This window comes from Nansenia antarctica (assembly GCF_963989245.1).
Source record: "Nansenia antarctica genome assembly, chromosome: 1".
Taxonomy (NCBI): domain Eukaryota; kingdom Metazoa; phylum Chordata; class Actinopteri; order Argentiniformes; family Microstomatidae; genus Nansenia; species Nansenia antarctica.
This window is the reverse complement of record NC_137674.1, coordinates 10,056,995-10,070,404: the sequence shown is the minus strand read 5'-3', so window position 1 is coordinate 10,070,404 and position 13,410 is coordinate 10,056,995. Positions and strand designations below refer to the sequence as shown.

The 13,410-nt window shown below is 41.5% G+C and overlaps 2 protein-coding genes across 2 annotated transcripts in view; both read left to right on the top strand.

Annotated features, from left to right (window-relative positions):
* LOC308161301 (leucine-rich repeat-containing protein 1-like) overlaps positions 1-5,594 on the top strand; it is a 33,149-nt gene extending 27,555 nt beyond the window's left edge. The window contains exons 11-14 of the mRNA XM_080535299.1: positions 2,553-2,668; positions 2,966-3,138; positions 4,618-4,757; positions 5,255-5,594. Of these exons, the coding sequence (XP_080391425.1) occupies positions 2,553-2,668; positions 2,966-3,138; positions 4,618-4,757; positions 5,255-5,413 (588 nt within the window). The 3' untranslated portion in view covers positions 5,414-5,594. The remainder of the gene's footprint in view (positions 1-2,552; positions 2,669-2,965; positions 3,139-4,617; positions 4,758-5,254) is intronic.
* Positions 5,595-10,766: 5,172 nt separating this feature from the next.
* Positions 10,767-12,665, top strand: LOC308170012 (uncharacterized protein). Its single transcript, XM_080544743.1, has 3 exons — positions 10,767-10,899; positions 11,396-11,494; positions 12,061-12,665. Exons 1-3 carry the CDS (start codon positions 10,771-10,773, stop codon positions 12,211-12,213), a joined length of 381 nt encoding a protein of 126 aa, XP_080400869.1. The 5' UTR covers positions 10,767-10,770; the 3' UTR covers positions 12,214-12,665.
* The last annotated feature ends 745 nt before the right edge of the window (positions 12,666-13,410 follow it).

Genomic DNA, 13,410 nt, shown 5'->3' with positions numbered 1-13,410 from the left:
GAAACTAATGCAATTACACTTCAGATAAAGTTTACTTTGTGTCCCTTTGTAGCAGACTCTGTACTTTAGTGATCTGGGATAGAATATGACATAGCCCTACAATACTCTCTGACATTCAAATGTTTGTTGTAAATATGACGATGTGTTCCATCTTTTATTGATATCAGGCAGGTTCTCCTACAGATTAATGATGAACACAAAAGCACATGCATATGAGACTTAGGCCTAGGTTGTTTTGACCATAGCTTCTGATCAACATCCAGGGTCTTCAAATATTTGACTGAGTGCAGATTGCACAGATGGATAGAATGAAATAGAGCTTTGTTTAATATAGTTGTACTGTATTTGAGTGTAGATGTGTGCATTTGCATGATTTGAGTGCAATCTCAGATTAACATTTTTAAAAAGCGGACATAAACTGTGATTAAATGGCATTTTGCTCCTGATTTACATTGCTGCTTGGAACAATGATTGAAGTTCCTAGCCTCATGAGTAAGTGGAATGGGTTAGTGTGCTCTCTAGCCATGACTGTGTTTGATTTGCATGCAGCTCTGTTTGACTCTTATCACTCACCTCTGATTTTAATGGGTATTGTGAAAGCTAATCCTCACACCTGCCAACCCGAACAAGATCCGGGTTGTGTGAGCTGAATCCTTTTCAGCAGGAGTGTATGCCACCGTCACTGGCAGACAAAGGTCGACTACCACGTCGACATGGTGCACTCAGTGATGTAATATATTATCTCCTGCTGTGACTGCACCCAACAAGTGTGTGTGTGTGTGTGTGTGTGTGTGTGTATGTGTGTGTGTGTGTGTGTCTGTGTGTGTCTGTGTGTGTGTGTGTGTGTGTGTGTGTGTGTGTGTGTGTGTGTGTGTGTGTGTGTGTGTGTGTGTGTGTGTGTGTGGGTGGGTGGGTGGGTGGGTGTGGGTGGGTGTGGGTGTGTGTGTGTGTACACTAGCATGACTTCAGCACTCACAGCGATGCCAGTGTTGGCATGCTACCTTTTGTGTTCATGGGATTCAAGCCCAGACAAAGCACACAGACACTGCCTGCTTTTTTTTGCCTATTCATTTCATTTCTATTATCTTCTGCAGTTCTCTGGTGCGAGTATTTGTGTTGGACATTTTGTTTCTAACCCCTCGTAGAGTGAAGGCAAGCTCTGGTTAAAGCTTATTCTGAAAGGGCCTTTAGTGGTTAGACAATGGCTCTATGTCTCAATGCTGAAAATAGTCCAGTGTTTGCAGAAAAGTAAGAGTCCATACACTTGGCCCAGATAATGAAATGATGGTATCACAGTTTTTCCAACCATAATAACAAGTATAGAAACCTTACCATGAAACTGAACAAAAAGTCTACTACAATACAGCGATGGGCAGAATGAATGTTGTTTTTTCAATTGCAATGACTTGATATTTGGCTCCAAGTGTCAAAGGCTGTTTTGTGATCGTAATCTATAGATCCATCATATTGACAGAACCGTTGGCAAATCTTTTACTGTAAAAATACAGATATTCATTAGTGTTGTTAATGGTTGTGTTATGGGCCTACATGTTGCAATTTGGCAATATTTGCTATGCGCTGAGGAAGACAAAAAAAAAACATCTGTTGAAATATTTGTTTGAGCATCCATGCATGAAACCCTTTGTATGCCTGAAGTGATGGATATTCTTTGTGTAGAACCTGCAATCCCTTTGCTGACATTTGGACAGCTCTTAGCAGCATCATTTCATCTAATCTTTTTCATCGAGTTCTCCAGCTTAGAGAGGTCCTTTTAACATGATGAGTCTCCATCACTGTACTTGTTCCCTGCTTAGGGCTGGGTACTGACTCATTAGTAGATTACAGTGCACTTTAGCTGGACCATCAGGTCTCTACTTTAACTTGCTACTAATTGCAGCTAATTATAGTCCCTTGTGCCAAACCACAGACATTTTATAGATCTGTGATCAGGATCGGCAATTCTAGGGCAAAGTGCTTAACTTTTCTCTACAACACATAGTTTCTGAACACAATATGTTTAAAGGATATTACAGTACCAATTGAATGGGGAAGTGTGTCCAATCTTTTGACTGGTACTGTCCATACATACTTTACTTCCTTTTTTTGCTGTCAATATGTAGTCTACCAAATCAGCTTCCCACAAATACCATATGCTTCTGACTAACTGTCTCTTCAACAATTGGCCTCCACCTCTGATTCCTCCATTTCATTCCAAACCCCACCTACCCAAACTTGTGATTTGCCAGGAGAGTGTCTGACTGTCGAAAACCGTCTCCAAAAGAATTGCCGTACCATTAGCTGGTATGGATGGCTTGAGACTAGTCAATGTGAAAAATCGGAGGTTAGAAACAGTACAGGATTGCCTGCATATATTAGGTTATACTATGAATTATAAAGGCTTCTGCCGCCCATGCCTTCCTCACTGCTTATGATTTTCGGTGCCTCCCAAAACACATCTCTGCCAGTAGATGTGGTCTATGTGAAACTACTGTCTTTAAGATTTGTTTTGTTTTAATTTGCTTTATTTCCATGTTTTGTCTCTTCAAATCCAGATCGGAGGCTGCAGCAGTCTTAACGTCTTCTGCGTGCGAGAGAACAAGCTGACGCAGATCCCCTCAGAGCTGTCACAGGCCACGGAGCTGCACGTGTTCGATGTCTCTGGAAACAGGTACTTTTTGCAATCATTTCGGTTTGATCATAATTCACTAAACCCAGCAAACCTGTAAGAGATGACAGGTGCTCATCTGCAGTATTTGCAAGTTTATGTTTGACTGCAGTGCCCCCCCCCCCCCCAGACATATCCAATCAGAGTATGTAGCATGTATGTGTATATTCTGTAGTCATTGTATTAGTTGTTAAACTGTAGTTGTTTAAAGTGTATTATGACTTTGCTGTCCAAGGATGAGATCCCAACTCATACAGTTTTGTGAGGCTTGTCTGTAACACGGTGTCATCTCTTCCCCAGGCTTTCCCACTTACCTATGTCGTTGACCACGCTCCGGCTGAAGGCCCTGTGGTTGTCAGAGAACCAGTCCAAGCCCCTCCTGACGTTTCAGACAGACATAGACCCTGAGTCAGGGGAAAAGGTGCTCACCTGTGTGCTTCTGCCCCAGCAGCCTTGTGAATCCAACAATAAAGGTAATTTATTGTCTTCTGATTGGTTCATCCTGACCCCTGGTCTGGCTTGATGATGGTTAACCTGATGGGTTGTGGCTCTGATGTTCCCTGAACCTGATATGCACCAGCACTACTATAATGTTACCTGATATGCACCAGCACTACTATATTCACTAGTTATAGTATGACTGCTTATGCGATAAAATGCAACCTTTATTCTCTACTAATCACAGTGACTATGTTTAGTGTTTTAAGTGTATTGCATGATCATGGATGGTCATTTATGGATTGAGGGGACTTAACCTCAAATCTTCTTCTGGGGTCACCGGCTTCTCATTACATGTTACATGTACGCTATCTATTCATTTATTTTAAAAATCATGCCTAAACCCATTCAACCCCAGAGTGAGATGAGTTAATCCCACAGGTCGTATTATATTATAGTAATAGTCTACATCAGTTCTTGCATATTCTCCCCCAAGCCTGACAAGCATTACATTCACTCAAAGAGGCCAGGGTTTTGATTATCACATGAGCAGCTCGGAGAAGCTGTTCTGTGTCTCTGATCCATCCCTCGGTTGACGCCGATTAAGAGGTCCTGCGGGGATCACAGAGCCTCTACCGGATCTGGGCCTAACGCTGCCCCTTGAGGCCCAGGAACCTCGGCTGTGTTTTTTAAAAAACCCCAGTGGATTGGACAGCGAAAGAGGCTTAGCTCCGACTGGCCTGCCGTCATTAAAAGCTTGCTGAGTGAAGAGAGGCAGTCCCGGTAGAGTCCTGTCAGAATCTATGCCTGATGATCTAATCGTTTATTATCATTTAGTGTGATCCACAACCTCACGCTGAACCCTATGGAGTATTTATTATCAGATTAATTTGGTATCGGTGTGACCATCCTTATCCTGTGACCATCCCCTATAGTAGCAGCCCTCTAGTAGTATCTCTGTCAGAATGAGAGTCTGTCTGTGTGCTTTATGTTGATTTTTCGTGACCCCTCACTCATTTGCGGAGGGCAGATGAGGATCTACGATTTTTCTTAGGTCAAGCGAGTGAGTCTGACGGTGAGATGGGGGAGGGGGGTAGATTGCTGTAAGCCTGTGACTAAGCTGGGATTTGAAACTGTGATCTGGCAGTTCCAAGCTCTCATTCATGAGCACTGGGTCATGAGACAGCCTTCACCTTTTGAGGGAGAAACAAGCAATCGTACAAAACGCATACATTTTTAATCTGTTGAAGAATTCACCTCAATGTGGTATGTTTCTGTGGTTTGTGTCACATCTTTTGTGATTGTAACACACATGCCAACACTACCTTGAGGGGTTTTACCTCACGTTTTACTGCCCAATAAGGCTCTTGATTTTCTGCATTTTCTGCATTCATTTGGACCTCATAAAGAAGCCAGTCATTGATTAATGACTCTATGAAAACTGACCTTACATGGCATTCTTACAAACGACTACTACTACTGACCTTACATGGCATTCCCAAACTGTGTTTCAGGGTCTGATAACCTGGCCCGCTGTGGTGCTCTGGAGAGCCTGGTGAAGGACATGGTGGATGACACCTGGGACGACCGAGCCATGAACAGGATCAGTGCCATCCACTTCCTGGATGACGATGAGGACGAGGATGATGAAAAGGTGAGATGAGAGCTTGAGTGTGGGAAGGATGAGGAGTGTGCGGAGGGAGGTTGGTGAGGTGAAAAAGGTGAGGTGACCCCCTGTCTACTCTTTTGACAAGAGTAGACAGTGGTCATTTGAAACGTCAAAACATCGCTGGACAAACAAGGAATAGATGGAATTATTTTTCTGTAAAAGATAGAAAGGCAAATGGTAAATATGGATTTACTGGAAATAAGGATTTAATCCATTATCTGGTTGAGACTATTAAGGACTAATCTTTCATATGATGTCATTCATGATGTCATTAGAATTAGGCTTGCTTCAGCATCCTACTCTCACTTTCTACCCAACCATTTTCTATCTCTATCTATCTGACCCAAAACATACTGCATCAGCAACCCAGGAGTTTTTTAAGGCAAAGAAGTGGAATATTCTTAAGTGCTGTATTGCATCATGAGATCTCTTGTAGAACCCTGTTCATCCCCTGTTGTTGTCTGCTTGTTTTCTCCCCATAGGGAACGCTGATGCGACGCGCTACCCCTCATCCCGGCGAGCTGAAGACTATGAAGAAAGCAGCCGAGAACCTCCGCAATGACCTGAATGCTGCCAAAGGCCTGGACTCCAACAAGAACGAGGTCAATAACGCTGCAGACAGAGTGACCACGTCTGTGTGACTCTTACCTCCGAAATGTGCTTTACCTCCTGTGTCTCTCGCCATGACCTCCTGCACAACCCCTCCAACCCTCTTCTACCCACAAACCCCTCTGCGGCCTCCCCCTGTTCTGGTTTAACCCTGGGGCTCTGCTTGGCCTCCCTGTGTCCAGTACCTTCCTTCATCTCTGATTCCATCACCGTATCTGGCTCAGACTACCAGGGTCTATGTGGCTCAGACTACAAGGGTCTATGCGGCTCAGACTACCAGGGTCTATGTGCCTTCTTTTCACATTTCCACAGCAATAATCTGCACAGGTGTGCCCTTTTTCAAAGATACTTTAAAATGTAGTGCTTTTTACAAAGATTTTTCTTCTTCTTTTTTGGAAATGGACAATAGGTAGTTGCACTATTGTAAGTCTTAATATTGTCAAAAATCTTTATAAATATATTATGTATATTTGTTCTATTTTTTATTTTTTAAAACACTGGGTGAATATTTCTTTTTACGTTTTGGGATATATTAAACCCAGGACCTACTGATTATGAATTATTGTATAGTAATTTGTGAATATTGATACTTTTATACTTTTTGGCAGCTCAGATGGTGTAAATTAAAAAAAAGATGTATAGCAGTAAGTTTCTTAATCCATTGCAGATTTAAAACTTTATATCTTTGAACTTGGTACGTAATTTATTTCCTTTTACGTCAAGGAATGAACAAAATGCAGTTGCTAATGTCATATCAAAACGATGTAACTGTGAATTTGGGTGAGTGGACAGCCTTGGATATTTTTTCTAGTCCCTTGTTAGACGTCTTACACAAATCGGAGACTTTTTTATGGAAAAACATTTTGTAATTAAACGATTAAGGGCTAATATTGTGCACTACTCCTACCTTAACCACTCTCCTACAAACGGATTGAGTGGAAGTGACAAGGCTGTCTTACTTTCGTCCATTGCGCTTCACGTCTTTGCAATGTTGCTTGAAACGGCTGCATTTTTTTGATTTGTTCAGATGTGCCTCCTCTCTGTAACACATAATGTAGAGAACGAGCATTTGACTGACCAATTGTATTACAGATATGGTAAATTACCTGTGTGTAATCTTTTAAAAAATGCGGTCGTTTTCAGACCATACACCAATGCACTTCTTAAAGTTTCTTGCGTCTTATTAAATACGGCTTGTTGTTCATATGGTACACTACAAAGTTGATTTTAACTTTTTTGTTTGTAATTGTATTGCAAGGAGAGGACTTTAGAAATTGGTTATAATGTTGATTTTGTCTTTGGATTATTTTCTCTTTTATGATCAAGCTGCACAAAAACACAATCTCAAATAGGCATGGACACTGAGCCTACAGATTTGGATGACTTTAACCACTGATAATAAAATGGGTATAAAACCAAACAACATGATTCCTTATTCCTTAAACTCATTACCTCCCAAGCATTTATACCTCTCTCTAAATGCTGACATTGAAAAGGGCATGCTGCATCATGAGTTGTTTAGTGATTTCATTATAGTGTGGGTTCTATATCAGTTCATCATAATTAGTCAAACTTAAAATCACAAACACCAAAGACATCTTTTGTGTTCACACCCCACATTACCAATAATTATTTCTAGATGTGCTTTCTACTAAACTCAGATAGGATTTTAACAGGCTTGTTAAAATCTCAATCTCAATCTCATCTTCCATACAGTGGTTTTGGTATTCACTCTGAGAGATCATCATGGTGGTCAATCACAACATACACATAGTATTTGTTCCTGTATCCTCACCTATTTCTCTCCTATTGTGTCTATTCAACCATGCATGACTTGTGTATAGCATTTTACACCTCATTTACCTAACTGCTATGTATGTGAAGTCCCAGTGTGTAAGGCATGGGTTATGTTGTATGTTATGTATATTGACATGCTTTCAAGTGCAATTGTTGTTTGATGTTCTTTCTCAACATAAACAAATGTGGCGCTAAGTACAAAAGCATGCATTTTGGCATGGAAGGTAAGATCTTAATTTGATCTACTGTTTGTGTGCTGATTTAATTGTAAATCATTTTGAATTTCATGTCTGTATAGCACGTCATGGTATAGTCCCCTTTGAATGGTCATGCAAATGGTTTACACAAAATAATTGACATCAGAATGGGTTGATAATGTATTTAGCAATTTTATGAATATTAATAGGATGCATTTAAGCCCTAATTTGATTTAGGCCTCTACAACCAAACCACATATCCAACTCTGTGCTTGTACAATTTGTTTTCAAGTGCCAGTACAAAGCATTTAAAATACTTGACCAGACTGGTTTCCTCCTCGGGAGATATCAAATGGAACTGTGCACTACTTTGCCTTATCTGAAGGAAGTGTCCGCATCTCCCAAAGGGCCTATCCCTTTGATTTTGTAATTCCTGACAAACTGAGCTCCTCTGCCATGTCCCGCCATATCAGTAGTCTACCTAATTGATTAAATGCTGTAGATAGTTAGACTATCCCCCCGGCTGGACTGATACTCTGTTTTGCTCGGCTGGGATCTCTCTTCTATTTATATACTTAAAGTACAATCATTGGAGTCCTACAACCCGTTTTGTGTGCTACGCCACAAGATGAAGACACTGAAATAAGAATACACAACATAGACAAATTCCATTAACATTTCAGCCCCTCTTTAAACCAAGTTTAAAGCTTTATTTTAGACTTAATGAAACCCATTCTTTTAAACCTATACTGTACTTAAAGTTAGACCAGCATTTCTGCTCTTGAACCTAAAAGAAAAGACAAGGCAGCTTATAAGAGTAAATGCATGCTATCAGAGGAAAATGTCACTGACAGGTAGGTACAAATATTAAATGTAATACTATGTATACATTACGAACATGCCCCTGCTGCAATTAATTAGGAATGTCTCTCAAAATAACTTAGTATGTTAATTTAACTTGTGTTATTGGCTATGTTGGCTTCTTGGACTAACCATTATGTGTAGCTATGAATGATATCTTCTGACTATCTCCAGGGGTGTAGAAATGCTCATGCTAATGCATCCTCCAGTGCCAGTAGCCACAACTGGCCCATCTCTGGCCTGCGCTGGGTGGCAGGGAAGGACTGCCTGCACGGGGGACTCAACCTGCTCCCTGTTAACGACAGCATGAGGGGCCACAGCTCCAGTCCAGAGAAAGATGCAGAGGAGGTTGAGGAACACCTTGAGGACGTGAGCTCCGTCTTCTAGTTCTCTCTTGTTGCCTTGCTTTTCCTTGCCTTGGTTTCATGTTCCCACACGTCCCACATATTATCCCACATGCATATAGTATATCCTCAAGAAGATGTTTTATACACATAATCGATCATTCTACACCACCTGTTCCCTTTCGCTCTGTCTCTCTCCATCTCTTTGCCCCCCCGTCCCCGTCCCCTTCCCCTAGGATGGTGCTGTCCATTTCTCAGAGGCAGAAGCAATGCCCAGAAGATTCCGACATCACAGAGGAGACATTCGGGAGGACAGAAAACTCCAACGATGTCGAGCTCCCGGTCTCCATGGAGACCCCCCAAAGACTGCAGACTGCCCTGCTACCCCAGGGAAGTTAGACCAAGCCGGGGCAGCAGGGAGGACCACTTTTCAGCAACCACTTATCTCGCGAGTGCCATTAAAAGTAAGTCTTCATGCCTTTACTATCTTGAATGTCCACTGTTTGTATCAACTGAAACTGAAGACCCATCTCTTCGGGCTACACCTTAACTGCTCCTCCTGAGACATCTACTACCCCCCTGCACTGTGTCTCCAGAGACACCTGTTTCCCCCCTCTATACTGTTTCTCCCCCCCCCCCCCCCCCCTCCTGTACTGTTTCTCCGAAGATTTCTACTACCCCCATGTACTGCTTCTCCAGTGTCCATTACAAACCTTGATTACTTTTCCTGCTACAACTGGTGGATTGATGATTCACTTTCTTAGTCAAATGGATTGATTGTAAGCCGCTTTGGAATAACGCGTCTGCTAAACGCCAAAAATGTAAATGTAAATGTATCAGTGCCATCTATTTACAGCGTCAGTCAAAGGCTTGGACACACTTTCCCATTCAATCGGGGCAAGTGTGTCCAAACTTTTGACTTCTACTGTATGTCGCATGTGGTATGTCAGGTTTCCTGTTTTCTATGGTATTGACCTTGCACATAGCTTTATTTTTTATTTTTCTTGCACATAGTTCTGATGGTACTGGTGGAGATAGCCAGGCTGTGCGGATTCTGTATAATGGATTCTGTATAATGGAAGCAGCGTCCTTGAGCCTCGGAAAAGCGCTATATACGTTTTATGAATTATTATTATTATTATTATTATTACTTTTCCATTTAGCTACAGATCAAAGTGTGTGGCCAGAGGGGCAGTCTGGGAATCAGCATTGCAGGGGGGAGGGGCTCTCTGCCTTACAAGGAGCATGACGAGGTGAGCCTTATCACAGGACAGCTGAAGAGGCCCTAGGCAGCACTGCAACCACAGCTGTAGCATCACCACACTTCTCACACGATAATCATTAAATGGTTGACATTTACCCCCCTGAAACATAAAAAAAGAATTCTGATTCAGTTCAGGCGATTGAAGGTTTGACATGTTTTCCTTTGAGTATCAGTTGTATTGATATCCATATTATTTCCATTCAGGGCATCTTTATTTCCAGAGTGTCGAAAGGAGGGCCAGCGGAAAAAGCTGGGGTCCACATTGGAGACAGGGTGCTTGAGGTTGGACTAAAATACTGTGATATGGTTGCACTCCTAGTAGTGTTTCTCTGGCTGGTTACTTCTATTTGGCTGCTATGATTATCAGATTACCTGTGAACAGTCCCATAAGGTTGAGTAAAAAAAAAGTGCCTTGTCTGCTATTCCTCTACTGGCCAGAAGGGGGCATCATTCGACAAATAGAAATGTAGAAAGAGAGACCTGGCTGTCGTGTTTGAGACTGACTTCTGAATGTAGACTTTAGTCATTCAAAAGAGTATATAGTGAATTACTCCTAAACACACGTTCATCTCTAGACCAACAGTGGGAACGAGTGACAGTCCAATGAAATGTTGAATCATAGAGCAACTTTTATATTGTAGTGTCCATACATAGACTAGACAAGTTATTTTCAGTGAATGCATACTGTGAGGCAAAAGGTTCAGTTTCCCACCTATGACCTTGGGTTTTACTTTCTCTGGGTCTAAAGTGTCCTGGGGTTCTTCCAGGTCAACGGCCTGGACATGCAGGAGGTCACCCACCACGAGGCTGTCACCGCTCTCAGGAATGCTGGGAGCTGCATCAAGATGAAGGTAGTGAGAGAGAGGGCCATTCCACAAGACATCCGCGCCCAGGACAACCCTGTTGCCTCGGAGACGGATATCCTGATGAGCCGACACAACTTTGAGCAGGAGGATGTACGCCAACAACCCAAGCAGCCAAGCACGGAGTCCCCCCCTGTGGATTGCAACCTGTCCAAGAGAATCGAGGCTGTGATCTGCAATGGCAATGGAGTGGTGAGTTGACCACTTTCACTATGATTGTGCCGGCAAGAGAAATAGATAGAAATACAAATGGTTGTTGATGGTGGTAATGCCCCCCCCCCCCTTCCCTCATTGCGCACACATTTTTGTTTATTGGCATGTAACTTTTTGTTTTATTTTAGTTTTTGTCTCTTTGCTGTTGTTTATTGTCTTGTTAGTTTGCTGTTGTGTTTTGTCTTTTAATTACTTTATCTTTCTTACTTTCTACTTTATGGAGTTATTTGTTTTCCCTTAATGTCTGTCCTTGTTGTGACGTCTAGATGTTTGTTGTTTGAAAATTTACCAAAATAAATAATAACAAAAAGAAAAGAAATAGAAGTAGTAGCTAAGGCTTTTCAGAAACTCGTCAACACTGTCCATTTAACGACTTGACCATTATTGCTTTGTAGCTTTGTTTTCTCAAGACATTGTTTTTGCCACTAGAGCAGCTTTTTTAATTAATTTTTTTCATCATTTCTTTGTATTGCAGTGTGATTTGGAGAGTGACCTACGTGTGACCTTTTTCGAAGGAGAACCAGAAGCCTTGTTCAAAGACAAGGCACTTCAAGTGGTGAAAAATACCATGACGGTAACGAATTGTCTTCCCACTACAAGTCACATATTCTCTTAATGATTGTGAACAAATCTTTGCAACGTGCCAGACTCATCTGGTAGAGTTACTCTCATCCAAATCCGCTCTCCTTGTTGACTCCATGTTGATGAATTAATCATAAGCAGATATAGATGATAAAAACATCCTAGAGTCACACTCATATTTTTCATTTTTATTGACAGATACAGTAGAGATTTAGACAGGAAGGATGGGTGAGAGAGAGAGAGGAGGGATGACATGCAGGATATGTCCCCGGCCGGAATCGAACCGGTGACCCTGCGGTTACATGGTCAACGCTTAACCCGCTACGCCACCTAAGCGCCCAGCCTAGAGTCACTGTTGATATCAAACATCGCCATACCTCTCTAGCACTTGGGAGTTAGTGTATGAATGAGAAATAACAATAGATTTGTATTGCAATTATTATGGTGGATTATTGATAATGAAATTCCAGTATGGTGTCAAATCAGTTAACTAATAACATATCATTCTTTTTTATTTCCTATCCAATCCTGTTCAATCTCTGGGCAACCGCCTGCTAGATACCACGGATTATCCTCACTCATCCCTCTACCTCAGATGAAGATGTGGAGCCCTTGACACAGAGCCCTGACGGAGAGGCATTAGATGACTCTGATGATCCGGAAAGTCTCATCCACTCTGACTGCTTCAGCAGAGGTGACTATCCTCCATAACCTACTTTCAAGAAATATTGAAGGTATGTGAAGAATGTTGAACAACTGACTAACTGACTGACACAGTCCTCTCCTACCTTTTGTATTGAATGGTATTGTAATTGTTTAACGTGATACTCCAGATATAAAATATAAGTTTAAGAACCTTTAAATGACTCTTAGTTTTCATGGCTCTGTTTTCTTTGTTGCTGTATTTTTATTGGTTTCTAAGACTCATTGTCAATTGCTAGAATTCAATTATTACAGAGCCTTTGTGTGGAGACTTGAAAATATTTTGTTTTGTAATGTTTTATCTGTGTGGTACTGCGACCACGATGAATAAAGACAATAGAGTGGGTGCAAGGAGACATAAACTTGTTGCATTTATTCTGTTGAAAAAGACTATTACTCTGCTTCCTTGTTAGAAATTGTGTTCAATTGGGAAGTACCAAGGAGCCACTGTAGCTTATGTTTGTGCCAGTAGTTATTGGTATGTCGTGCCAGTAGTTACTGGTATGTCGTGCTAGTAGTTACTGGTATGTCGTGCTAGTAGTTACTGGTATGTTGTGCCAGTAGTTACTGGTATGTCACGCCAGTAGTTACTGGTATGTCACGCCAGCTACGAGAGTGAGATGCTCTTATACTTGCTCCAGTTGGAGCTTAGATAAAATGCCACATGTCTGAAGTGACCTGGACAGCCAGAGTCAGTCCTGCTTCCCCTCGACCAACACCTGCAGCTCTAGCTAAATTTACCCCCCCTGAAAAAAATGCAAAGTCATAAAGCTTGACATCCTTACTTAAATAAGAAACAAATGAACTTTATTAATAGTCATTCTTGTTTAGGATTTTGAGATATTACAGTATGTTGCAGTTAGTCACTGAGTAAGGAGTATTTAATTGTGATGTGGTGATATGTATTCTTGAAATATACAGTATTTCTGATGGAGCAAGTTTGAAAGGATTCAGAATAGTAAGTGAATCAAACCTGTATTCAGGTTTGAGGCCTTCCAATGTTTTTAGTGTGCTTCTCAAATCCCAAAGCATTCAGTGCATGGTGGCTGCTTCTTGTGTTTGTTCATGAGGAATTCTATGGGAATACTCTTGCCTGAAAGAATGATTTCCCGTTCTTGTTCTATCCATACTAACAGCCAATGCCCTTCATCTTAGATCCATATTTGTTATACATACTGTTTTGCCACAGTATACAACATTCTAGGC

What these genes read in the sequence shown, in the direction of transcription:
- LOC308170012 (XM_080544743.1), top strand. Translation starts at nt 10,771, where the DNA reads ATGAGCCGACACAACTTTGAGCAGGAGGATGTACGCCAACAACCCAAG. An exon ending in TCTGCAATGGCAATGGAGTG is followed by an intron (nt 10,900 to 11,395) that starts GTGAGTTGACCA and finishes TTTGTATTGCAG; the next exon opens with TGTGATTTGGAGAGTGACCT. An exon ending in TGGTGAAAAATACCATGACG is followed by an intron (nt 11,495 to 12,060) that starts GTAACGAATTGT and finishes ACCGCCTGCTAG; the next exon opens with ATACCACGGATTATCCTCAC.